This window comes from Lampris incognitus, chromosome 20 (assembly GCF_029633865.1).
Source record: "Lampris incognitus isolate fLamInc1 chromosome 20, fLamInc1.hap2, whole genome shotgun sequence".
NCBI lineage: Eukaryota > Metazoa > Chordata > Actinopteri > Lampriformes > Lampridae > Lampris > Lampris incognitus.
This window is the reverse complement of record NC_079230.1, coordinates 31207143-31235105: the sequence shown is the minus strand read 5'-3', so window position 1 is coordinate 31235105 and position 27963 is coordinate 31207143. Positions and strand designations below refer to the sequence as shown.

At 47.1% G+C, this 27963-nt stretch overlaps 1 protein-coding gene across 4 annotated transcripts in view; it reads left to right on the top strand.

Moving 5' to 3' along the window:
* The window catches only part of lrch4 (leucine-rich repeats and calponin homology (CH) domain containing 4), a 59925-nt gene extending 35682 nt beyond the window's left edge, over window positions 1-24243 (top strand). Inside the window, exons 3-19 of one of the 4 annotated variants that reach the window (XR_008812177.1) lie at window positions 365-494; window positions 2072-2177; window positions 2984-3230; window positions 3365-3461; window positions 3599-3707; window positions 5421-5530; window positions 5645-5694; window positions 6792-6944; window positions 7760-7828; window positions 8018-8072; window positions 8178-8241; window positions 8330-8431; window positions 9419-9516; window positions 9614-9751; window positions 9878-9955; window positions 10505-10830; window positions 23700-23833. Coding sequence is in view for 3 of the 4 variants with exons in the window: in XM_056300469.1 (XP_056156444.1) it covers window positions 365-494; window positions 2072-2177; window positions 2984-3230; window positions 3365-3461; window positions 3599-3707; window positions 5421-5530; window positions 5645-5694; window positions 6792-6944; window positions 7760-7828; window positions 8018-8072; window positions 8178-8241; window positions 8330-8431; window positions 9419-9516; window positions 9614-9751; window positions 9878-9955; window positions 10505-10768 (1870 nt within the window). In the remaining variant the exon portion in view is untranslated. Of the gene's footprint in view, window positions 1-364; window positions 495-2071; window positions 2178-2983; window positions 3231-3364; window positions 3462-3598; window positions 3708-5420; window positions 5531-5644; window positions 5695-6791; window positions 6945-7759; window positions 7829-8017; window positions 8073-8177; window positions 8242-8329; window positions 8432-9418; window positions 9517-9613; window positions 9752-9877; window positions 9956-10504; window positions 12867-23699 lie in introns of those variants that run through there. The other 3 variants (XM_056300471.1, XM_056300470.1, XM_056300469.1) reach the window with 3 other exon arrangements.
* Window positions 24244-27963: the final 3720 nt, after the last annotated feature.

Genomic DNA, 27963 nt, shown 5'->3' with positions numbered 1-27963 from the left:
TGTCCGGATACAACTGGGGAGCAAAAGGGGGAAATGAAAAATAAATTTCCGACACCGAACCTGACAAGAGAGGGGCTAAGATACAACGATATACACACCAACACAACAGCTATACACACCAGCGTAAACATGATCCCCTGCTGATTTCAAACTGACCCGTGTTACTGAGTGTGTTACTGAGTGTGTTACTGGTTGTGTTACTGAGTGTGTTACTGATTGTGTTGCTGTGTTAGGAGTTCTGTGCACTACGGGTAGGTGGATGTCCTCGTAGTTTATATCAGTTTGTGCGCTCAAGTGAACGCTTTTCAGGTTTCAGAAGCGTGACCACTGCTGTCCTTTGTGTCCCTGTATCTGCTCTCCACAGTCGCAACCTCCTGTCCAGCCTGCCGCCGCCGGTCTTCCAGCTCCCCCTCCTGCGAGTGCTCATCATCAGCAACAACAAGCTGTCCTCCCTGCCCGCCTCCATACACACCCTCACTTACCTGCGACAGCTGGTACGCAGCACACCGGGCTCGTGTCTCAGGTTACACACACACACACACACACCTTCCAGCTATCCATCAGCGGGACCTTTGTGTCATTAGTGTGGACAGACAGTAAGACTAATCCAGCAGGTCGTCCTTCACCATGTCCCCTTGTCTCTGTCCCGCATCTCATGATGTTTTGCTCTGTCACGTCACGCATGATCCCTGCTGAGTCGTCTTTCACCAGCGTGTTTCTTTATTTGCGGCGTTACTGAAGTAGCGTAGTACTCCGGCGTGGATACCTGTCTTATAGTCCCACCGAGTCCTTCAGCCTTTCGCTCTCATCTGTGTTATAGTCCCACCGAGTCCTTCAGCCTGTCGCTCTCACCTGTTTTATAGTCCCGCCGAGTCCTTCAGCCTGTCGCTCTCACCTGTTTTATAGTCCCACCGAGTCCTTCAGCCTGTCGCTCTCACCTGTCTTATAGTCCCACCGAGTCCTTCAGCCTGTCGCTCTCACCTGTTTTATAGTCCCGCTGAGTCCTTCAGCCTGTCGCTCTCACCTGTTTTATAGTCCCACCAAGTCCTTCAGCCTGTCGCTCTCACCTGTTTTATAGTCCCGCCGAGTCCTTCAGCCTGTCGCTCTCACCTGTTTTATAGTCCCACCGAGTCCTTCAGCCTGTCGCTCTCACCTGTCTTATAGTCCCACCGAGTCCTTCAGCCTGTCGCTCTCACCTGTTTTATAGTCCCGCTGAGTCCTTCAGCCTGTCGCTCTCACCTGTTTTATAGTCCCACCAAGTCCTTCAGCCTGTCGCTCTCACCTGTTTTATAGTCCCACCGAGTCCTTCAGCCTGTCGCTCTCACCTGTTTTATAGTCCCGCCGAGTCCTTCAGCCTGTCGCTCTCACCTGTTTTATAGTCCCACCGAGTCCTTCAGCCTGTCGCTCTCACCTGTCTTATAGTCCCACCGAGTCCTTCAGCCTGTCGCTCTCACCTGTTTTATAGTCCCGCTGAGTCCTTCAGCCTGTCGCTCTCGCCTGTTTTATAGTCCCACCAAGTCCTTCAGCGTGTCGCTCTCACCTGTTTTATAGTCCCACCGAGTCCTTCAGCCTGTCGCTCTCGCCTGTTTTATAGTCCCACCGAGTCCTTCAGCCTGTCGCTCTCATCTGTTTTATAGTCCCACTGAGTCCTTCAGCCTGTGCTCTCATCTGTCTTATAGTCCCACCGAGTCCTTCAGCCTGTCGCTCTCATCTGTTTTATAGTCCCACTGAGTCCTTCAGCCTGTGCTCTCATCTGTCTTATAGTTCCGCCGAGTCCTTCAGCCTGTCGCTCTCATCTGTTTTATAGTCCCACTGAGTCCTTCAGTCTGTGCTCTCATCTGTCTTATAGTCCCACCGAGTCCTTCAGCCTGTCGCTCTCACCTGTTTTATAGTCCCACCGAGTCCTTCAGCCTGTCGCTCTCACCTGTCTTTTAGTCCCACCGAGTCCTTCAGCCTGTCGCTCTCATCTGTCTTTTAGTCCCACCGAGTCCTTCAGCCTGTCGCTCTCATCTGTCTTTTAGTCCCACCGAGTCCTTCAGCCTGTCACTCTCCTCTGTTGTGTTACCCCCAGGATGTGAGCTGCAATGACCTGCAGTGTTTGCCAGCAGAAATTGGCCAGCTTGAGTGTCTGAGGGACCTGAACCTGAGGAGAAACCAGCTCACCACTCTGCCTGAAGGTACGGAAAATCGACAACTCCCCCCCCCCCCCCCACACTCCTACCACCACCACCCAAAAACCATTCCCGTGCAGGCCAACTTCCTCTCAGTAGTCATTCTGAACCCAAAAACAGTAGGTGGTGCACTTTTTACCTCATGGGCGGCACAGTGGTTAGCGCTGTCGCCTCACAGCAAGAAGGGCCTGGGTTCGAACCCCGGGGTCATCCAACCGTGGGGGTCGTCCCAGGTCGTCCTCTGTGTGGAGATTGCATGTTATCCCCACGTCTGCAGTGGGATTTCTCCTACCATGAAAAAGACATGTATGTTAGGGTTGATACTCCTGTCTGTGCCCCTGAGCAAGGCGTGGCGAGAAGAGCTGGAGTTGGTTGCCGGGCGCCACACGGCGCCTGCCCACTGCTCCTGGCTACACAGCTGGGATGGGTTCCATGTAGATCAATAAAGTACCTCCACATCAAAGTAAGAGAACAACCTTCAGCAGTTGCTCCTTACGTATCAACTGAACCTTGTAGCAGAACTTTCCCAGTCAAAGGAAGTGGCTGCTGGGTAATTCCAGCCTAACATCGTCACACAGCCCCAGTCACGTCTGCTCTCTAACCCCTGAACACACCAAGACCGCCACGGTCAAACAACCCAGCACGCCGCTATTCTTCAGTGGTCATCCAGTAGCTGTAAACAGGATCCCAAATCCAGCCTGGAACAACCCGTGTGTGTGAGATCTGAAACCGCACACCAGGCGGCCCCCATCCCATTGTGCGTACCGGTGTGTCGCCACGAGCCAACAAGTGTCCCCCCTGTGTGTCGACAGAGATCGCCGAGCTCCCGCTGGTGCGGCTTGACGTGTCCTGCAACCGCATTTCCCACGTGCCCGTGTGCTACCGCCACCTGCGCCACCTGCAGAGCATCTGGCTGGACAACAACCCGCTGCAGCTGCCGCCGGCTCAGATCTGCTCCAAGGGCAAGTACCACATCTTCAAGTACCTCAACATCGAGGCCTGCAAGAGGAACCAGGAGGAGCTGGAGAGGCATCTGAGGCCCACCGGCTTCAACAGCTGGTGAGCACCACCGGCACGGGGGAGGGGCGAGAGAGAGAGAGAGAGGCTGTGTGTGTGTGTGTGTGTGTGTGAGCGAGTGAAACAAAGCATGTGTGTCTGTACTCAGTGTGCTTTCTCTCCATGGTTCCTCCCAGTTTGTCGGAGCACGAGCTGTTCTCAGGTCAGTTTGGGGGCCTGGACTCTGGCTTCAACAGTGTGGACAGTGGCAGCAAAAGATGGTCTGGGAACGAGGTGAGAGAGGAGCCACCCCGACCTTTCACCTCACCACATCCCAATACACAGCGCTCCATGTGGACATGGTGGCAGCCATAATGAACGCTGTGTGTGTGTGTGTGTGTGTGTGTCTGTGTGTGTGTGTGTGTTTTCAGTCGGCAGATGACTTTTCCGAGCGTTCTCTCCGCATCGCTGAGGTCAGCAGAGACCAAAGGAACCTGGAGGAGGAGGTAGAAGAGGACTCTCCTCTGGAGGTGACCCGAGGTGAGGAGGGACACACACACACACACACACACACACACACACACACACACACACACACACAGACACACACATAGTCCATCCAGGATAAACACTGCAACACTACCCTGATAACATTGTGCTTCTGTCAGTACTGGGATATGATGTAAGAGTCCTGATGTCTCTCGTGTAGCAGCCCTGCTGAGACAAGCTGAGGCCCCAGTCTCCGTCCACCAGTCCACATCCACCAGTCCCCGTCCAGCAGTCCACGTCCACTAGTCCCCGTCCACCAGTCCCCGTCCACATCCACCAGTCCCCGTCCACCAGTCCCCGTCCACATCCACCAGTCCCTGTCCACCAGTCCACATCCACCAGTCCCCGTCCACCAGTCCACGTCCACTAGTCCCCGTCCACCAGTCCCCGTCCGCATCCACCAGTCCCCGTCCACCAGTCCCTGTCCACCAGTCCCCATCCACCAGTCCCCGTCCACTAGTCCCTGTCCACCAGTCCACATCCACCAGTCCCCGTCCACTAGTCCCCGTCCAGACACAACACCGTGTCTTATCAGCAGATACTGTATTGACACCAGGCTCTGCTGCAGTAAGTCTGGCAGACCGTCTGACAGCAGCGACATTTACTGAAGTAACTAAACCAGCGGGGACAAACGGGGACATGGAGTGGACAACTTCCTGTACCAGTGTTTCATAAGTGACGATGCCGTGAAGGCTTCATGTTGCATGTTGACACTCTGGAACCGACCCAAGCTAAACCCCCTCAGCAGATTTGACACAGCGAGGACAGTCCTGACTGGGGCTGGCGTACTGGACATTTATCCAAAACTGATAAACACACACACACACACACACACACACACACACACACACACACACACACACACACACACACACTCTCAGTAACTGCAGACACAGATATGCTTAAACAGACACGTGCAGGTGTCAGTGCAGTACACAACAGGGATCAGTACAGCAGTCTTGACGGAGGCAGCAAATACACATAAGTCTTGTGTTGACGGTTTGTGGCCTGCAGCCCGGAGTGTGGAGGACGTGCTGTTGACTGTCCTGCAGGACACTCAACAGCACGTCCTCCACACTCGAGTCCTGGAGGACAGTCCTCCACACTCGAGTCCTGGAGGACTGTCCTCCACACTCGAGTCCTGGAGGACAGTCCTGCAGGACGTGCTGCTGAGTGTCCTGCAGGACACTCAACAGCACGTCCTCCACACTCGAGTCCTGGAGGACAGTCCTCCACACTCGAGTCCTGCAGGACACTCAACAGCACGTCCTCCGCACTCGAGTCCTGGAGGACAGTCCTCCACACTCGAGTCCTGCAGGACACTCAACAGCACGTCCTCCACACTCGAGTCCTGCAGGACACTCAACAGCACGTCCTCCGCACTCGAGTCCTGGAGGACAGTCCTCCACACTCGAGTCCTGCAGGACACTCAACAGCACGTCCTCCACACTCGAGTCCTGGAGGACAGTCCTCCACACTCGAGTCCTGCAGGACACTCAACAGCACGTCCTCCACACTCGAGTCCTGGAGGACAGTCCTGCAGGACGTGCTGCTGAGTGTCCTGCAGGACGTGCTGCTGAGTGTCCTGCAGGACGTGCTGTTGAGTGTCCTGCCGGGTTGTACTGTGTTGTTCCACTTGCCTGTCAGTCTCACCCCCCCCCCCCCCCCGCTGTTATCTGTTACTGTACCCTCCTCTTCTGCTAGCTGTGGTGAACGGAGGCACTGAGCAGGTGGACTTCATCGACAGCAGTGTGACGGAGGAGGAAGATTGCAGGACAGACGCCCTCACCCCTCCTCTCACAGCGCCTCCTCTGGTACATGTTGCCCCGAAATGGACAATTACCAGTCCTCTCACGACTTTTCATCGCTCGTTGTTTCGTATTTGTGTAGTACAGGCAAGTGACGGGTTCCCATTGTGTTGTTCCCAGGAGCAGACGGCGCAGTCTTCTCCGTCCCCAACCCGAGAGTCCTCGTTCAAGTAAGGGTCTTCAGTGTCTGGATGTCGGTGGTTTGAAGCCATGCACATATTTGTGTGTGTGTGTTTGTGTGTGTGTGTGTGTGTGTGTGTGTGTGCACTTGTCTTTATCAGTGAAAACTGGTTCTTCCTTGGCTGTTTGGGTGCTGGGTTGCACCTTTGTCCTCCCCTGCAGCAGTGGCTGTGTACACAGCCAGCCAGTCACACAGACCCAGAGAGAGAGACGGACAACTTCACTCTGCTTGGTTTGCTCCCTGCCTTTGTTCCAGGCCTCATTTTACAGTGTCGCTTCAGCGTGTTTGAGGAGCTGGGAAAAGTCAATAAGCTGCAGTTCCCATGACGCACAGCATCACTCACACACTGTGCCCCTCAAACGCCACCAGAGAAGAAGAATGAAAGCACGGCTGTACAGAAACGAGCACTTTCTGCATCGCTCCTGACGTGTTAGACCTGATCAGTCTCAGCACGCCGCCTCGTCCCGTCCACAATAGCACATATTCACACCACAGGACTGAACAGTGTCTCCGTTCAGTCCTGTTTGGAGCCCCTCAGATCTGTTCTTCTGTTTCCTGCATCCTTCCTCTTCGCTGTCAACAAAACAGGACAAGACGTCTTTTTTTAAACACTTGGCTTGAGGGATTTGAGACGTGGCAGAGCGCGAAGGGATGGATAACAGGACATACGGTGATTTCAAGTACATGTTGAGGCTCGGCTCTTACATTTCTTACCAGATGTGCACGTATAACACCAGGTTGTGTTTGTGTAGCGATAACTTGCCGCTGCTTTCCACTGGCGCAAGTTCTGAGCCGATGACTCCGTACCGCCTGGTCCAGCTGGCAGGCTTGGTATTATGAAGTTTGTTGATCCATAAACAAGATGACATCACCCGCCCATTATCCGAACCGCTTGTCTTGCTCTCGGGGTCGCGGGGGTGCTGGGATAGGCTCCAGCATCCCCGCGACCCCGAGAGAGAGAAGATGACATCATGATTTAGCTTTTTACAATGGATGTTCCGGCTAGTGTCGTCCTGTGCAAACGTCTCTCTCTCTCTCTCTCTCTCTCTCTCTCCATTCCGCTCCCCTGTTTACACATTCCCTCAGGTCCACCATACAGGTGGAGCTAGGTCCGCCATCATCTGGTTCTTCATCTCCATCCAGTCCGTCCCTGGAGGAGAAGAGGAGGCCCGGCACCCTGCTCATCTGGCAAGAGAGGGAGCGACAGCAGCAGCAGAGGGAAAAGGCCAAGGATGGCCTGTGAGTACTGTGGATGTGCAGAGATAAAAAGATGGAGGGGTGTCCGGGTGGCGTGGTGGTCTATTCCGTTGCCTACCAACACGGAGATCACCGGTTCGAATCCCCGTGTTACCGCCGGCTTGGTCGGGCGTCCCCTACAGACACGACTGGCCGTGTCTGTGGGTGGGAAGCTGGGTGTGGGTATGTGTCCTGGTCGCTACACCAGCGCCTCCTCTGGTCGGTCTGTTCACGGGGGAGGGGCAACTGGGGGCAATAGCGTGATCCTCCCACGCGCTACGTCCCCCTGGTGAAACTCCTCACTGTCAGGTGAAAAGGAGCGGCTGGTGACTCCACATGTATGGGAGGAGGCATCCACCCCCTCCCCGGATCAGCAGAGGGGGTGGAGCAGCGACCGGGACTGTTTGGAAGAGTGGGGTAATTGGCCGGATACAACTGGAGAGGAAAAGGGGAACCCCCCCCCCCAAAAAAAAAAGATGGAAGGGAAGATGGAGGAACTAATAGAGATGGAGGAACTAATAGAGAGGGAGGAACTTGTACGAGTTCAGGAGTGTGTTGAATAGAGAGGAAAGCAGCTTATTGTGCCTCGGGGAAGGGCAGAAAATGTTTAAATCAGTATTAATACACTCGTATGTCACACAAGGATAGTGACGCCCTGTTGTTCCCCACACAGCGTCCATTCTTGTGGGCTGGAGAAACGCCGAACGTAGCGGTTAATACTGTACGCTGATACAGATGTTCTTTAGTGGCACTGAGAGACAGCACAATGTAAGAGTTTCAATCTGAGTCCTCACCATCCTATAATCCTAATTTTGCAGTTTGTTGAAGCCGCCGTCCAAAACAGGAAGCCATTTGGCCTCTTCGCCACAGACAGGAAGTCACACAGGGTAAGGCTTCTCACAACGATTTGTACCCAACACTGAGTGAGTGTGTCTGAGTAAAACACCGAGTAGATGTCGAAGTTACGTTCACTTTTACCACTCTTGGATTTTGCTAGGCTTTGGATAAATGAGTACCGAAGGCCCTGTCAGGGTGTTGGAAGTTTTCCTCAGTATTTGCTCTTTGTCTCCCCCTAGTGCTGGTTCACCGGAAAACAACAGCCATCAGCTGTCCCTCAGACAGCGCTGTGCAGTGAGTAGTCTCTGGAATCAGTCAACTCGAAGCCACTTAGAGAAGCTCAGCAGTGCCGGCCTTGGTTTTTGCCCCTCTTAAATATGTGAAATGTCCTGTTTTCAGAGTGCTGATCAGATGTCTGTCACACACCCTCCAGCGGTCATCAAGCGCTCCGTCAGCAAATCAGGTAGGGAACAAACATCCACACAAGTGAAGCCCTGCGACAGAGGAAAAGGTACTTGCCGAGTTTGACACTTGTCTTACTTTTGGGCCAGATGTTCCGTCCTCCCCGAAAGCATCGTCCCCTCCCGGCCAAGTCCAGAAACCCAACAGCTTCCTGTTCCGCGTCTCGTCCCGCTGCAACGTCAAGGCCACAGGTAGACGCACACTTCTGCCCTCTCACATGACACAGTCCAGTTATTCGAACGCTTAAAGTTCCAACAGGGAAGGACACCAACAACTGTAAGCCCTCACAAATAAAGGCTTGACAAGCTAACTCGCCACCCTGAAAAGCTCGCCATATGGTGAGATTGCCAACAGAATAAAATGGGACGCCCCAGTTCACACAAACAAACACTGCCATGTCCTGAGTTACAGAACTGGCACTCGGGCAGGGACTCAGCAGCTGAGCAAATGAAGCCCAGGTGTCTTCAGTGCAAATCATGTTGTAACCTGTGCTTGTTTTTCTGATGCCGTTTCCTCGTCTGAGGAAACCTCCAAAAGAACATTTGGTAACACTTTAGTATGGGGAACATAGTCACCATTAATTAGGTGCTTATTAGCATGCAAATTAGCAACATATTGGCTCGTAATTGGTCATTATTACGTACTCATTAATGCGTTATTCTGCATGGCCTTATTATACAACCAGTAAGCCATTAACTATGAGTTTTCCCTCTATAACCTCAGAAGTATTGCTTATTAGTAGTACCATCTCAATATGCTTTGCTTAGTATGGCCTTTATAAGGTGGTAGTACCACAAGAAGAGTTATTCTCCCTTACTAACACGTAATGAATATGGTCTGTTCTTACATAACAACACACAACACTACAAGTGTTCATAGTGTGAAATTACTCTAAATTAAGTTTTTGTTACTTAGAATATGTTCCCCATACTAAAGTGACATCTTGATCATTACTAATTCACTAGTAATTAAGTTTTTGTTACTTAGAATATGTTCCCCATACTAAAGTGACATCTTGATCATTACTAATTCACTAGTAATTAAGTTTTTGTAACTTAGAATATGTTCCCCATACTAAAGCGTTGCCGAACATTTTCTACAAGGTCTCGATTATGTACTTGGAAGTCTTTCTCGGATGATCCGCCATTGTTCCCCACCCTCTTCCTCTTCCTCATCAGGATCAGCCCATAGTCTGGAGGAGTCTGGTAGGAGTGAGTCTCGCACCATACTGAGATCTCCGAAGGAGGAAAGACCAGATGTTGAACAACTACGTAAGGTACTGTACCACATCTGGATTAAACTTCAGCCCGAGCAGGTCGTCACGAACTGGTTCAGCGTACGCTCAGCCTCCTCCCGCTTTTCTCTCCCGTCAGATTCTGGAGTCCCGGCTGAAGATCACTTTACCAGTGGATCTTGGGGAGGCGTTGTCCAACGGCACCGTCCTTTGCCAGCTGGCCAATCACTTGCGTCCACGCTCCGTGTCAATCATCCACATTCCCTCCCCAGCAGTGGTGAGTGAGTCTTTGGGTTATACTGGAATGTGCGGGGACTGAGGGAGCACCAAAGAGAGCGATGACGACGACGTGTTTGAGTCTGGTGTGTGACCTTGTGTTCGTTTCGCTCTTAATTTCCCTCAGCCAAAACTGAGCGCTGCGAAGTGTCGACTCAACATCGAGAATTTCATCACCGCCTGCCGCAAGCTGGGGGTCCAGGAAGTAAGTTCAGCCGCAGCGACTCTCCCGTTACTGTTGATTCTCTGGTCAGAAAATCATTAGTAGTTTAAAGCTGCACGAGGCCATGTTTTGAAGGTAAACCGTTACCCATTGATTTCTGGTAGTGTTGAAAATTCCCCCCCTTTGTTGACTGCTGCGCATGGCCGTTACCTTCGCACTAAACACATGACAAGTTATAAGAAGCGCGTGTTAGAATCCAGGAGCCGCGATTGCTATCTGACGTCACTCCAGCGGGGAAACGGAAGTGGGGAGTCGTAGTCGACTAAACCAGCGGCTGCTCCGTCCGCCGCCATCGGCCAGAAACTCCCTTCTGCAGCTTTAAATACACCAGTTCATACCAATTATGTGTGTTTGTGTGTCATGTATTAATAACAGCCTGTTTTTGTAGGCTAGAACATCATCAAACTCTGCCTACGTTGTACTTAACACTCCCTCCTCTTCTCCCACCGTCCTACACTTCACTTCTTCTTCCTCCTCCTCCTCCTCCTCCTCCTCCTCCTCCTCTCTCACCTGCTCTCGTCTCCTGCTCAGACGGAGGTGTGTGTGTCCTCTGACGTCTTTCTGTGTAAGCTGCCCGCTGTGCTGCGCTGTGTGACGGCCCTGCTGGCCACTGCGGGGGAGGGCAGGGTGGAGGCGGGAGAGACGGCAGTGACCGGGCCCCCCTGCTGCTCCACGTCCTCCTCGTCTTCGCTGTCCTCCTCCTCCTCCTCCTCGCTGCTCTCGACAGGCTTCCTGCTCTTCTACTGTGTGGCCATGACCTTGCTCTACACACTATACTGCCTCCTGCTGGCCTAGAGGGGGGGGGGCAGTTTAGTCACACACTCACTGTAGCCATAGTCCACAGCAGCACAGACAGGGTGAGGTCATACACCCACCACCACCACCACCACCACACTCGCCTACATGCACTTACGAGCCTCTCTGACACACACACACACACACACACACAGGCAGCTGTTGGGTTTATAAAGAATCGCACACACGGAGTCGGTCAGCTGCCGCCACAGTTGCTAGCACACACTTAGCGGTGTCCCGGCGTGTCCAGCGTGCTCAACAGCCACGAGCATGGAGCACATGTCAGTACTGCCTGTGTACACGCACAGCACAGCTGCCAGGGCTGACGGTGTACTTCACCACACAGCCGTGTGTCACAAAGCACCTTTGTACACCAACCACATGCCGACTCGAACCCGAGGCCTTTCGCTCCGTGGGAATTCGTGAATAGATGTGAGCACGCTACTCGAGACCGGAGACGGGCAGCACGGCGTGAACGGCTAGCAGGTTTTAACGGTCTTCCTACACGTGACCCGCCTGAGGCGAGGCTAGCCAGCTTCCCACCCAGCCGCTCTCTAGCGAGGGGGGGAGCTACGTCAGACAGAACTGTGAATGTGAATGTGACTATTTTTATTGCTTTTGCCTTGAGAAAGATGTAGGCTAATATGGGATGTGATTTGGTCCAGAGATGCCTGTGCTGCTTAGAGAGTTGGTTTCCCCTGAAGCAAACTGAGTCAACTATATAGTGCCTCTTACTGGAGACTGCCCCAAGACCACCCACCGTTCTTTTCCTGTGCTCCCCACAATACTGATTATAACCAGCAGGGGTCGACATTGTGACGTTCACCCCAAACCTTCACGCATCCCGACTGACGGTACAGAAGCCTTTTAAAGGTTGTGTGTATAGTTTTTCTTTTTGTGTGTCTGTGGTCACTAAGGCCAGCTTGTTTTGCTTCGTGTCTGTATAAATGTAAACAACTGACTAAATTATTGCTTTTATTTATTTTGTTGATTTTTTCCCCCCCCCGTTTTGTGCAGTGCTTGGCAGAGAAGCAGAGGCCTGTGGTGTCACTGAGTCAATAGGCCGGTGGAGTCAGTGCCTCCTTAACACAGCTTGGACCAATGGGGCCACTTTGCATTAGCCGCTGGTTAATTAAAGTGCTCAGTAGCTGTAACGAGCCTGACCGTTTTAAGCGCTACCTGTCTGTGAACCCAGCAGCTGCCTGCAGGCTGAGCTTAGCCGGACAGCACACGGCCTCGGCTTCCTGGCTGGACATGTTGTGTGTTGCTTGTTGCTGTCAGGTCAGTGGTGGCGTCTGTGCGGCGGGACCCGGCTCACTGACTGGAGGGAGGGAGGTCAAAAGGGTAGAGCGGGAATCGCTCTCGTCTCCGGCGACGAGTCCCGACTCGGTTAACGACCGCACGCTTCCCCGAGCGGGGAGTTCGTTTGACGAGACACGTTCAGGGCTGAAGGCCGGGGTCTCCTCCGAGGCGTCCTCCTCGCACCAGTCCCTCCTCGCAGTCAGTCAAGCTGCTCCTGCTCTGAGCACGCCGGCCAGCCGGGCGTGGACTCATCATGTCCCCCTTCTTGTCTTATATTTCTATTTTTCAAGCATAAAGTTTGCCTGCTGTAGAAGTGGAGTTTATAGCGTTTGAGTCAAAGTCTAATGTTTTATAAAGGGCGAGACCGGACACACGCCGGAGGCCACTCACCGGCTTAGACCAAACTATATTCGTACAGCCGTTAGCGGAACAGAAATACTCTTGTATTTTATATTTATATATCTTTGTATTTAATGAGAATGATAATTTTGAGTTTATACAAATCTATATGTAAATTCTTTTCTCACTGTAAAGAAATTATTAAAAAATGAGGTTGCGACCATGTGCTCCTTGTCCGCTTGTGTGTTTTGCCTGCTGTTGTGCGTCCTGCTCCCGTTGCATTGGCGCTGCGCTTCCTGCACATATACGCCGCTCTGCTGCCAGCATGTCCACCACACTGCGTCTGCAGCCGCACATCCAGACGCCCGCCGCCTGGTGCAGGGCGGCGGGCGTCCTGAGCAAACTAGCCTGCACGAGGAATGATGAGTTTAAAAAAAAAAAAAAAGCAAAATAAATTCAAAATTGGGCCACAGCCAGAAATGAGAAAAGCCAGATGAAATGCCTGTTTCTTTGTTCCCCTGTCCCCCCCTCTATGAATCACAGTGCAGAATAAGTTACAATGTCACGAAAACTACTTTCAGACACTTCAAAATCACTGGAAGATGTGATCAGCACAATCACAAGCACTTTCATGCACTTGCACACAGCAGTGCAACACAAAGGCAAAAGCACAACCAAAAACTACTAGAACACGTATATCTACACTAACACGTATACCCATACTAACACATATATCCACATTAACACACATATCCACGCTAACACATATATCTAAACTAACACATATATCCACACCAACACATATCTCTACACTCACACACATATATCTAAACTAACACATATATCTAAACTAACACATATATCTAGACTAACACATATATCTAAACTAACACATATATCCACACTAACACATATCTACACTCACATATATCCACACTAACACATATATCCACACTAACACATATATCTACGCTAACACATATATCCACACTAACACATATATCTACACTAACACATATATCCAGACTAACACATATATCTGCACTCACACACATATCCAAAGTAACACATATATCCACACTAACACATATATCTAGACTAACACATATATCTACACTAACACATATATCCATACTAACACATATATCTACACTAACAGATATATCTAGACTAGCACATATATCCACACTAACACATATATCCACACTAACACATATATCCACACTAACACATATATCCACACTAACACATATATCTACACTAACACATATATCCACACTAACACATATATCCACACTAACACATATATCCACACTAACACATATATCCACACTAACACATATATCTAGACTAACACATATATCCACACTAACACATATATCTAGACTAACACATATATCCACACTAACACATATATCTAGACTAACACATATCTACAATAACACATATATCCACACTAACACATATATCTGCACTCACACACATATCCAAACTAACACATAAACACTAACACATATATCCACACTAACACATAAACACTAACACATATAAACACTAACACATATATCCACATTAACACATATATCCACACTCACACATATATCCACACTAACACATATATCCACACTAACACATATATCCACACTAACACATATATCTACACTCACACATATATCTACACTAACACATATATCCACACTAACACATATATCCACACTAACACACATAACACTAACACACATATCTACACTAACACATACACTACCGTTCAAAAGTTTGGGATCACCCAAACAATTTCGTGTTTTCCATGAAAAGTCACACTTATTCACCACCATATGTTGTGAAATGAATAGAAAATAGAGTCAAGACATTGACAAGGTTAGAAATAATGATTTGTATTTGAAATAAGATTTTTTTTACATCAAACTTTGCTTTCGTCAAAGAATCCTCCATTTGCAGCAATTACAGCATTGCAGACCTTTGGCATTCTAGCTGTTAATTTGTTGAGGTAATCTGGAGAAATTGCACCCCACGCTTCCAGAAGCAGCTCCCACAAGTTGGATTGGTTGGATGGGCACTTCTTTGAGCAGATTGAGTTTCTGGAGCATCACATTTGTGGGGTCAATTAAACGCTCAAAATGGCCAGAAAAAGAGAACTTTCATCTGAAACTCGACAGTCTATTCTTGTTCTTAGAAATGAAGGCTATTCCATGTGAGAAATTGCTAAGAAATTGAAGATTTCCTACACCGGTGTGTACTACTCCCTTCAGAGGACAGCACAAACAGGCTCTAACCAGAGTAGAAAAAGAAGTGGGAGGCCGCGTTGCACAACTGAGCAAGAAGATAAGTACATTAGAGTCTCTAGTTTGAGAAACAGACGCCTCACAGGTCCCCAACTGGCATCTTCATTAAATAGTACCTGTTAGAGCCTGTTTGTGCTGTCCTCTGAAGGGAGTAGTACACACCGGTGTAGGAAATCTTCAATTTCTTAGCAATTTCTCGCATGGAATAGCCTTCATTTCTAAGAACAAGAATAGACTGTCGAGTTTCAGATGAAAGTTCTCTTTTTCTGGCCATTTTGAGCGTTTAATTGACCCCACAAATGTGATGCTCCAGAAACTCAATCTGCTCAAAGAAGTGCCCATCCAACCAATCCAACTTGTGGGAGCTGCTTCTGGAAGCGTGGGGTGCAATTTCTCCAGATTACCTCAACAAATTAACAGCTAGAATGCCAAAGGTCTGCAATGCTGTAATTGCTGCAAATGGAGGATTCTTTGACGAAAGCAAAGTTTGATGTAAAAAAAATCTTATTTCAAATACAAATCATTATTTCTAACCTTGTCAATGTCTTGACTCTATTTTCTATTCATTTCACAACATATGGTGGTGAATAAGTGTGACTTTTCATGGAAAACACGAAATTGTTTGGGTGATCCCAAACTTTTGAACGGTAGTGTATATCCACACCAACACATATCTACACTCACACACATATATCTACACTAACACATATATCTACACTAACACATATATCTACGCTAACACATATATCCACACTAACACATATATCTAGACTAACACATATATCTGCACTCACACACATATCCAAAGTAACACATAAACACTAACACATATATCCACACTAACACATATATCTACACTAACACATATATCCACACTAACACATATATCTACACTAACACATATATCCATACTAACACATATATCTACACTAACAGATATATCCACACTAACACATATATCTAGACTAACACATATATCCACACTAACACATATATCTAGACTAACACATATATCTAGACTAACACATATATCTACAATAACACATATATCCACACTAACACATATATCTGCACTCACACACATATCCAAACTAACACATAAACACTAACACACATATCCACACTAACACATAAACACTAACACATATAAACACTAACACATATATCCACATTAACACATATATCCACACTCACACATATATCCACACTAACACATATATCCACACTAACACATATATCCACACTCACACATATATCTACACTCACACATATATCTACACTAACACATATATCCACACTAACACATATATCTAGACTAACACATATATCTGCACTCACACACATATCCAAAGTAACACATAAACACTAACACATATATCCACACTAACACATATATCTACACTAACACATATATCCACACTAACACATATATCTACACTAACACATATATCCATACTAACACATATATCTACACTAACAGATATATCCACACTAACACATATATCTAGACTAACACATATATCCACACTAACACATATATCTAGACTAACACATATATCTAGACTAACACATATATCTACAATAACACATATATCCACACTAACACATATATCTGCACTCACACACATATCCAAACTAACACATAAACACTAACACACATATCCACACTAACACATAAACACTAACACATATAAACACTAACACATATATCCACATTAACACATATATCCACACTCACACATATATCCACACTAACACATATATCCACACTAACACATATATCCACACTCACACATATATCTACACTCACACATATATCTACACTAACACATATATCTACACTAACACATATATCCACACTAACACATATATCCACACTAACACACATAACACTAACACACATATCTACACTAACACATATATCTAAACTAACATATAGCCACACTAACACATATATCCACACTAACACATATATCCACATTAACACATATATCCATACTAACACATATATGCTAGCTGGCTAGATAGCTACCAACATTGGGGAATGCTAGCTAACGTTAGGCTAGCTAACGTTAATGCTGCTTTGGATAGCCTAACAACGTTACCTAACTTTAACTAACCGTTTATATTGACTGCAAACAGTGAACTAGTTTGCCCTGATCGCCTCAGAGTCAGGAGTCTCAAATCTCAGCAGTATCAACCTCAACCTCCTCAAATCACCCTCCAGCTGTTAAGTGTTGTCAGCTGTATTCACACCCAGTGTCACCATGGTGACTGATTGGTTATTAAGTTATTGCTTCCTCTGATTGACAGCGAACACTACATACAGAATTTCACGGATTATATGCCTTGCAGTAATCTAGCCAGGACACAGACTGACCAACAAACTGACTAACAAACTTGATTGCATCAAGCTTGAATAATATTTTCATTATCTATAAAAAATAAAATATAATATCAACGTTATTTTGCCACAAACGCAATGTTTCGCGATCTTCTTAAATGGGCAGAACGTTAGCTACCTAAAAATGTGCTAAACATGCGACAAGGGGGCCTTCGCCGGATAAGTATTTACCCCGAGAAGATCGTGCCGTGACACCGGTCTGCATGGGCTAGCAGTTAGCTTAGCCTGCCCCGTTTTCGCGTCCTGTCAGACCGCCCTCGGTGTTTCCTCTTCGGGCTCAGCTCCGGTCAAGGCCGTGGTCCTTGGGCCCACAGGATGCACCAGACCAGGATCCCTCAGCTGAGCCAACACCAGCTCTCCCAGCCAGACACCTTCGACACCCCCCCCCCACTCCACCCGACGACACTAAAACACAGTCGAGGCCGCCGCCAGACCGCCCTCGGTGTTATCGGAACTGCCAGTCTGCATGGGCTAGCAGTTAGCTTAGCCTGCCCCGTTTTCGCGTCCTGTCAGACCGCCCCCGGTGTTACCTCTTCGGGCTCAGCTCCAGGCAGGAGCCGTGGTCCCTGGGCCCACAGGACGCAGCAGACCAAGCTCTCCCAGCCATCAAACGAAGACCAATTTAGACACAGACGTGGACAAAGACACCGCATGGACGCTACTGGTTGAGGCCGCCGCAAACGTGAATTCACGCCGCCATCTTCCCAGCGGAACAATTACTAGCCAGTGTTTAAAATGAAGTCTTGCCTTTTGTGAGGCACCCCATGATGAAAGAGTTGTAGACACCTGACAGTTCCTGCAGATGGATAAAAGGGTTGTTTGGAGAATTCCATTTCCTTATCCAAACCGCTTATCCTGCTCTCAGGAGCCTATCCCAGCAGTCATTGGGCGGCAGGCAGTGAGACACCCTGGACAGGCTGCCAGACCATCATAGGGCCCGCCCACACACCCACACCCCCACACCTAGGGACAATTCAGTACGGCCGAGTCACCTGACCTACACGTCTTTGGACTGTGGGAGGAAACCCACGCAGACACGGGGAGAACATGCAAACTCCACACAGAGGACGACTCGGGACGACCCCTAAGGTGGGACTACCCTGGGGCTCGAACCCAGGACCTTCTTGCTGTGAGGCAACCACGCTAACCACTGCGCCACCCAGCAGATTTCTCCCCGTCGGGGAATCGAACCCTGGTCTCCCGCGTGACAGTCTGAGATACTCACCACTATACCAACGAGGAGTTTGGAGAATAATAATTTAAAAAAAAAATGTAAAATTAAGTTGACAAAACACTTCTGGTGACCCCCCCCACACACACACACACACACACTGAATCGTCTACATTTAAGTCAAAACACGGCAACTATTATACACAAATTATTATATACTAGATGTTGTTACCGAAGCCAAAGCAAGTCTGCAGCCGGCTGCAGTGGAGGAGATTGGGACCACATCTCCATCACGTACATGAGACTTAACAGCCCGCCTGTGTCCTCCATGCTCCTCACACCTTGACTTAAAAGGCTTCAGTGGAAGAACATGTTCATAAGTCAGTTAATGCCCAGTTACATTTTAAGAGTCCCAAAATAATAACCTCAAGAAGCACCTGCCGTCTGCTGCGGTCAAGAAGCACCTGCCGTCTGCTGCGGTCAAGACGCACCTGCCGTCTGCTGCGGTCAAGACGCACCTGCCGTCTGTTACTGTCAAGAAGCACCTGCCGTCTGTTGCTGTCAAGAAGCACCAGCCGTCTGCTGCGGTCAAGAAGCACCTGCCGTCTGTTACTGTCAAGAAGCACCTGCCGTCTGCTGCGGTCAAGAAGCACCTGCCGTCTGTTACTGTCAAGAAGCACCTGCCGTCTGCTGCGGTCAAGAAGCACCTGCCGTCTGTTACTGTCAAGAAGCACCTGCCACCTGTTGCTGTCAAGACGCACCTGCCGTCTGTTGCGGTCAAGAAGCACCTGCCGTCTGTTGCTGTCAAGAAGCACCTGCCGTCTGTTGCTGTCAAGACGCACCTGCCGTCTGTTACTGTCAAGAAGCACCTGCCACCTGTTGCTGTCAAGAAGCACCTGCCGTCTGCTGCCGTCAAGAAGCACCTGCCGTCTGTTGCGGTCAAGACGCACCTGCCGTCTGTTGCTGTCAAGAAGCACCTGCCGTCTGCTGCGGTCAAGAAGCACCTGCCGTCTGTTGCGGTCAAGAAGCACCTGCCGTCTGTTGCTGTCAAGACGCACCTGCCGTCTGTTGCTGTCAAGAAGCACCTGCCGTCTGTTGCTGTCAAGACGCACCTGCCGTCTGTTACTGTCAAGAAGCACCTGCCACCTGTTGCTGTCAAGAAGCACCTGCCACCTGTTGCTGTCAAGAAGCACCTGCCGTCTGCTGCGGTCAAGAAGCACCTGCCGTCTGTTGCGGTCAAGACGCACCTGCCGTCTGCTGCGGTCAAGAAGCACCTGCCGTCTGTTGCGGTCAAGACGCACCTGCCGTCTGCTGCGGTCAGAGTCGTGGTATTTACCACGTCTAGTTTTAATGGTGTGTGGCGTTTCAAAATAAGTGCGTTTCAAAGGGTTTCTTTGGCCTGGTCTTCCTTGCAGAGAGCTGTATCGTCAACATAAAGTCATGCCATGCGGTGAAACCTCATCACCGGGATTCCACTCCTACCTAAAACGACCATGGGCGGTCAGAATGACCGCCGGTTTTTAAACTCTATATCCTGTCAAGATAAATACCCAGTTGAGATATTAATGCATTGTATGCATATGTTGGTATGTCTGTTAGGAAAAGACTGACACCAAAATTAACATTTTAACAACTATAATACAACTTTTAAACGATTTAAACGTCGGAGAGACGTGGTCGAACTTGAATAGCAAAATAGAAAAAGTGAAAATATTACCTGAAAAACAAAACGGAAAACACATATTACTAATCTGACAAACGTAACAAGGCCTATAACACGTGACATGTAAAACAGAAATGAAAATCAATACTGAAACAGTCCCAAACAACGACCGGGGACGACCACGGTTTTGAAACTCTATATTCTGTCAAGTTAAATATCCAGTCGCGATATTAATGCATTACATATGTTAGTGTGTCTGATAGCTGACACCGAAATTCACATTTTAACAACTTTTAATACTATTTTTCAAACAATTTAAAATGGCCGCTGTCCATCCATCCATTATCCCCCACCCGCTTATCCTGCTCGCGGGGTCGCGGGGATGCTGGAGCCTATCCCAGCAGTCATTGGGCGGTAGGCGGGGCGACACCCTGGACAGGCCGCCAGGTCATCACACCGCCTGTAAATCCTGCGACGCCTCGGTGGTGGCGCGTCTGTGACTGCGTCTGTAACCAGACATGTTGGAAATAATCACGCATCAAGTTTACACCATTTCTCTGCACTGGAGGGCGCTAGTTTGTTTCTAGGACAGAGCAACGAACTTTACGAAGGAAATGACGCGACAACACACGTCATCAGTGACATGACGCGCACGATCACGCGCAAATTACGAGCGGTCATGTTGACCGCTCATGGTCGTTTTAGATAGATCTTATCGTTAAAAATTTTTGTGCGCAACTGATCTAAAACTCATTTTAATGCAAATATGTGCAATTTTAGGGGAATTCAGGGAGCGGCGGGTCTGTATCTGTTTTCCCCACAAAGTCATTAAACTCTGAAAATCCAAAACGGTCATAATGACCGTCTTGGTCGTTCTAGAGTCTGTAACGTGAAGGTTAACTTGCCTGTCACACAACACGCTCGCCTCCTTGTAGACCTGTCAGACTATTTCACTTGTCAGTCATCCTCATCTTCATCAGCGCGGACTCGTGTGTAACTTCCAGTCACGGGCTGTGGATGTAAACCCATCAGGAGAACCACGGCCTGATGGATGCTGTTTGTGGTTGAACGGTAACAGGGGTGTTCGCAATAAATGGATCGTGTCATACAGTAATAACCTTCTGTCATACAGTAATAACCTGTCATACAGTAATGACCTTCTGTCATATAGTAATAACCTTCTGTCATACAGTAATAACATGTCATACAGTAATAACCTTGTGTCATACAGTAATAACCCTCTGTCATACAGTAATAACCTTCTGTCATACATTAATAACATGTCATACAGTAACAACCCTCTGTCATACAGTAATAACCCTCTGTCATACAGTAATAACATGTCATACAGTAATAACCTTGTGTCATACAGTAACAACCCTCTGTCATACAGTAACAACCCTCTGTCATACAGTAACAACCCTCTGTCATACAGTAATAACATGTCATACAGTAATAACCTTCTGTCATTTAGTAATAACCCTCTGTCATACAGTAATAACCTTCTGTCATACAGTAATAACCCTCTGTCATACAGTAATAACCTGTCATACAGTAATGACCTTCTGTCATACAGTAATAACCTTCTGTCATACAGTAACAACCCTCTGTCATACACTAATAACCCTCTGTCATACAGTAATAACCTTCTGTCATACACTAATAACCCTCTGTCATACAGTAACAACCCTCTGTCATACACTAATAACCCTCTGTCATACAGTAACAACCCTCTGTCATACAGTAACAACCGTGTGTCATACAGTAATAACATGTCATACAGTAATAACCTTCTGTCATATAGTAATAACCCTCTGTCATACAGTAATAACCTTCTGTCATACAGTAATAACCCTCTGTCATACAGTAATAACCTGTCATACAGTAATGACCTTCTGTCATACAGTAATAACCTTCTGTCATACAGTAACAACCCTCTGTCATACACTAATAACCCTCTGTCATACAGTAATAACCTTCTGTCATACACTAATAACCCTCTGTCATACAGTAACAACCCTCTGTCATACACTAATAACCCTCTGTCATACAGTAATAACCTTCTGTCATACAGTAATAACATGTCATACAGTAATAACCTTGTGTCATACAGTAATAACCCTCTGTCATACAGTAATAACCCTCTGTCATACAGTAACAACCCTCTGTCATACAATAACAACCTTCTGTCATACAGTAATAACCCTCTGTCATACACTAATAACCCTCTGTCATACACCAATAACCCCTCTGTCATACAGTAACAACCCTCTGTCATACAGTAACAACCCTCTGTCATACACTAATAACCCTGTCATACAGTAATAACCTTCTGTCATACAGTAATAACATGTCATACAGTAATAACCCTCTGTCATACAGTAATAACCCTCTGTCATACAGTAACAACCCTCTGTCATACAATAACAACCTTCTGTCATACACTAATAACCCTCTGTCATACACTAATAACCCTCTGTCATACACCAATAACCCCTCTGTCATACAGTAACAACCTTCTGTCATACAGTAACAACCCTCTGTCATACACTAATAACCCTGTCATACAGTAATAACCTTCTGTCATACAATAACAACCTTCTGTCATACAGTAACAACCTTCTGTCATACAGTAATAACCCTCTGTCATACAGTAACAACCTTCTGTCATACAGTAATAACCCTCTGTCATACACTAATAACCCTCTGTCATACAGTAACAACCTTCTGTCATACAGTAATAACCCTCTGTCATACACTAATAACCCTCTGTCATACAGTAATAACCCTCTGTCATACAGTAACAACCTTCTGTCATACAGTAATAACCCTCTGTCATACATTAATAACCCTCTGTCATACATTAATAACCCTCTGTCATACAGTAACAACCTTCTGTCATACAGTAATAACCCTCTGTCATACAGTAATAACCCTCTGTCATACAGTAACAACCCTCTGTCATACAGTAATAACCCTCTGTCATACACTAATAACCCTCTGTCATACAGTAACAACCCTCTGTCATACACTAATAACCCCTCTGTCATACAGTAATAACCCTCTGTCATACAGTAATAACCCTCTGTCATACACTAATAACCCTCTGTCATACAGTAATAACCTTCTGTCATACACTAATAACCCTCTGTCATACAGTAATAACCTTCTGTCATACACTAATAACCCTCTGTCATACAGTAACAACCCTCTGTCATACAGTAATAACCTTCTGTCATACAGTAACAACCCTCTGTCATACACTAATAACCCCTCTGTCATACAGTAATAACCCTCTGTCATACAGTAACAACCCTCTGTCTTACAATAATAACCCTCTGTCATACAGTAATAACCCTCTGTCATACAGTAACAACCTTCTGTCATACAGTAATAACCCTCTGTCATACAGTAATAACCCTCTGTCATACACTAATAACCCTCTGTCATACAGTAACAACCTTCTGTCATACAGTAATAACCCTCTGTCATACACTAATAACCTTCTGTCATACAGTAATAACCCTCTGTCATACAGTAATAACCCTCTGTCATACAGTAATAACCCTCTGTCATACAGTAATAACCTTCTTATCTGTCACCACATACCCCAACATACCCCACCGTCCTCCTCCCAGAGCATGTAATTCAATGTGCAGACATTCCCCCAACACACACACACACACACACTGTGTATGAGCTGTCATGACGTGCACATCTCTGACCTGATGACCTCTGACCCCCTACAGGATGCCCTGTGCCCCCCCCAACTCATACAGGAGGAGGAGGGGCTGAGCCGGCTGGCGCAAACAGTCCAGGCCCTGGTGCAGCTCCAACTGGCTGCATCCCAACCTCCATCCAGACAGGAAGCCCCGGGGCCGACTGCCACCGCCTAGTTAACCTTCCAACACAACAACACAACAACCCACCTGTGCGTGTCTGTGTATTGTGCAGCATAGCCAAGCATAGTTCAATTATAGGACTTTTTGTATTCTTTATTGTTTAGATTTGATCATCTGTCAAACATATAAATGCTGATTGTTTGTACTTGAAGGCTGTACTTACGCTTGTTTTTGGACAGATATCATGGCCAGATATGATGTTTTTGGACAGATATCATGGACAGACATGGTGTTTTTGGACAGATATCATGGACAGACATGGTGTTTTTGGACAGATATCATGGCCAGATATGATGTTTTTGGACAGATATCATGGCCAGATATGATGTTTTTGGACAGATATCATGGCCAGATATGATGTTTTTGGACAGATATCATGGACAGACATGGTGTTTTTGGACAGATATCATGGACAGACATGGTGTTTTTGGACAGATATCATGGACAGACATGGTGTTTTTGGACAGATATCATGGACAGACATGGTGTTTTTGGACAGATATCATGGACAGACATGGTGTTTTTGGACAGATATCATGGACAGACATGGTGTTTTTGGACAGATATCATGGACAGATATGATGTTTTTGGACAGATCTCATGGACAGACATGGTGTTTTTGGACAGATATCATGGACAGACATGGTGTTTTTGGACAGATATCATGGACAGACATGGTGTTTTTGGACAGATATCATGGACAGACATGGTGTTTTTGGACAGATATCATGGACAGACATGGTGTTTTTGGACAGATATCATGGACAGATATGATGTTTTTGGACAGATACCATGGACAGACATGGTGTTTTTGGACAGATATCATGGACAGAAATGGTGTTTTTGGACAGATATCATGGACAGACATGGTGTTTTTGGACAGATATCATGGACAGATATGATGTTTTTGGACAGATATCATGGACAGACATGGTGTTTTTGGACAGATATCATGGACTGACATGGTGTTTTTGGACAGATATCATGGACAGACATGGTGTTTTTGGACAGATATCATGGACAGACATGGTGTTTTTGGACAGATATCATGGACAGATATGATGTTTTTGGACAGATATCATGGACTGACATGGTGTTTTTGGACAGATATCATGGACTGACATGGTGTTTTTGGACAGATATCATGGACAGACATGGTATTTTTGGACAGATATCATGGACAGACATGGTGTTTTTGGACAGATATCATGGACAGATATGATGTTTTTGGACAGATATCATGGACTGACATGGTGTTTTTGGACAGATATCATGGACAGACATGGTGTTTTTGGACAGATATCATGGACAGACATGGTGTTTTTGGACAGATATCATGGACAGACATGGTGTTTTTGGACAGATATCATGGACAGACATGGTGTTTTTGGACAGATGTCATGGACAGACATGATATCACTTGCGTGTTGAGCCTCATTCATTGTGCCTTTCTGCACGACTCAGGAAAATAAAAACAAAATCTCAAAGTTAAATGGCCATATTTGAACACTACTCAAGCGCTAATGTAACCAAGCATATAGCGCATGCGCGCGCGCACACACACACACACACACACACACACACACACACATGGGGCGGGCTGGCTGGCTGTGTGGAGGTTTATTTCTATGCGGCGCCACGTAAGCTCTCTATCACACTTCCTCTCCATTAAGTCAAAGGAGAAGAAGAGCACGAGCTCCACTTTATTAATCAGCTCTGCCTTTAATCACGAGTCAATTAGCAGGAAGTCTAATGCCTAATTGACTATCACTGTAAATTGCTCTTTCACGCTCCGCATTGCAGGTCCGTCTGCTGTGAGCTTATCTCCCTTACGCACGCACGCACGCACGCACACACACCCACACACCGACACACACACACACACCGACCGACACACACACACCGACACACACACAGAGAAATCCAGCTGGGCCTATTCGTCTCACGTCTGGGCGGAAGCTCCTGCGAGGCCTGCTGCCAGCTGAGGCGGGCTTGGAGAGCAGCCAGCCTGAAAGGCATCAGGTGTAATTGAAGAGCGGTATGAACCTCCATGCTCAGAGACCACACATAACACGGGGACACCCACGGGCACGGCTGGCCGGCCCGCCGGACACATCGCTGAGGACACTTGAGAGGGGTGGGCTGTTGATGGGAGATGGTGGTGATGGAGCAGCAGCTGGTTTGGAGCTTCAACACTGGGTAATAACACCGGGTTATAACACTGGGTTATAACACCGGGTTGTAACACTGGGTTATAACACTAGGTTGTAACACTGGGTCATAACACTAGGTTGTAGCACTGGGTTGTAACACTGGGTTATAACACTGGGTCATAACACTAGGTTGTAGCACTGGGTTGTAACACTGGGTTGTAACACTGGGTTGTAACGCTGGTTTATAACACTAGGTTATAACACTGGGTTGTAACACTGGGTTATAACACTAGGTTATAACACTGGGTTATAACACCGGGTTGTAACACTGGGTTATAACACTAGGTTGTAACACTGGGTCATAACACTAGGTTGTAGCACTGGGTTGTAACACTGGGTTATAACACTGGGTCATAACACAAGGTTGTAGCACTGGGTTGTAACACTGGGTTGTAACACTGGGTTGTAACACTGGTTTATAACACTAGGTTATAACACTGGGTTGTAACACTGGGTTATAACACTAGGTTATAACACTGGGTTGTAACACTGGGTTATAACACTAGGTTGTAACATTGGGTTATAACACTGGGTTATAACACAAGGTTGTAAGACTGGGTTGGTACACTGGGTTATAACAATAGGTTGTAACACTGGGTTGTAACACTGGGTTATAACACTGGGTTATAACACAAGGTTGTAACACTGGGTTGTTACACTTGGTTATAACACTGGGTTGTAACACTGGGTTATAACACTAGGTTATAACACTAGGTTGTAACACTGGGTTGTTACACTGGGTTATAACAATAGGTTGTAACACTGGTTTACAACACTAGGTTTTAACACTGGGTTATAACACTAGGTTGTAACACTGGGTTGTAACACTAGGTTGTAACACCGGGTCATAACACCAGGTCATAACACTGAGTTGTAACATTGTGTTATAACACTGGGTTATAACACAAGGTTGTAACACTGGGTTATAACACAAGGTTGTAACACTGGGTTATAACACTAGGTTGTAACACCGGGTCATAACACCAGGTTCTAACACTGGGTTGTAACACTGGGTTATAACACTAGGTTGTAACACTGGGTTATAACACTGGGTTATAACACTAGGTTGTAACACCGGGTCATAACACTGGGTCATAACACTGGGTCATAACACTGGCTTTGCTTGCTGCCTAAAGGCTCGAATGAATGGAAAGTGACGAGGGCAGATGCCGTCTGAGCGTCATGTGGCCAGGTGGGAGGAAATGAAGAGAAGGGTACGTGTGACTCAGGTAACCATCAAAGGACAAGGACAAGGCAGCATCTTCCACAGCATCTTCATTTCCTCATCAATTTATAATTCTGTCAGCCCGTAGGGCTGATGGCGCCTGTCACCAGCTCCTGACATTTGCTCGGTAATCTAGCGGTGCAACAGTTACAGAAAACACCGACATACGTACACACCAGTGCCGGAGGTGCGGGGAGATCAGAGACCGGGAGGGTGGAGGATGAACCACTGGCCAGTTTCTGTTTTCTGAGCATCAAGAAACCCAGGTACCAGCGGACAGAGAGAACTAATAAAACTGTTAGAAAATAAGATTAGTGTGAGTGGGGAAAGAGCGGACACAGATTTAATACAAGATACAAGAATCCTTAAGCCACAATGAACCTGGCCTGCCTCGTGACCGGCTAACCGGACCGCGAGGAACGCCCTCATGCCAGAAATGGACCCTGCTGTGCAGGCAGACGGGGGATTGTCAATGGTGGGTGTGAAAAGAAAGAAAAAATCGGACTATATATATATATATATATATATATATATATATATATATATATATACACACACACACACACACACACATACATACACACACACACACACACACACACACATATATATATGCATGTATATACATGTATACATATATACACACATATATATGTATATATACATGTATATA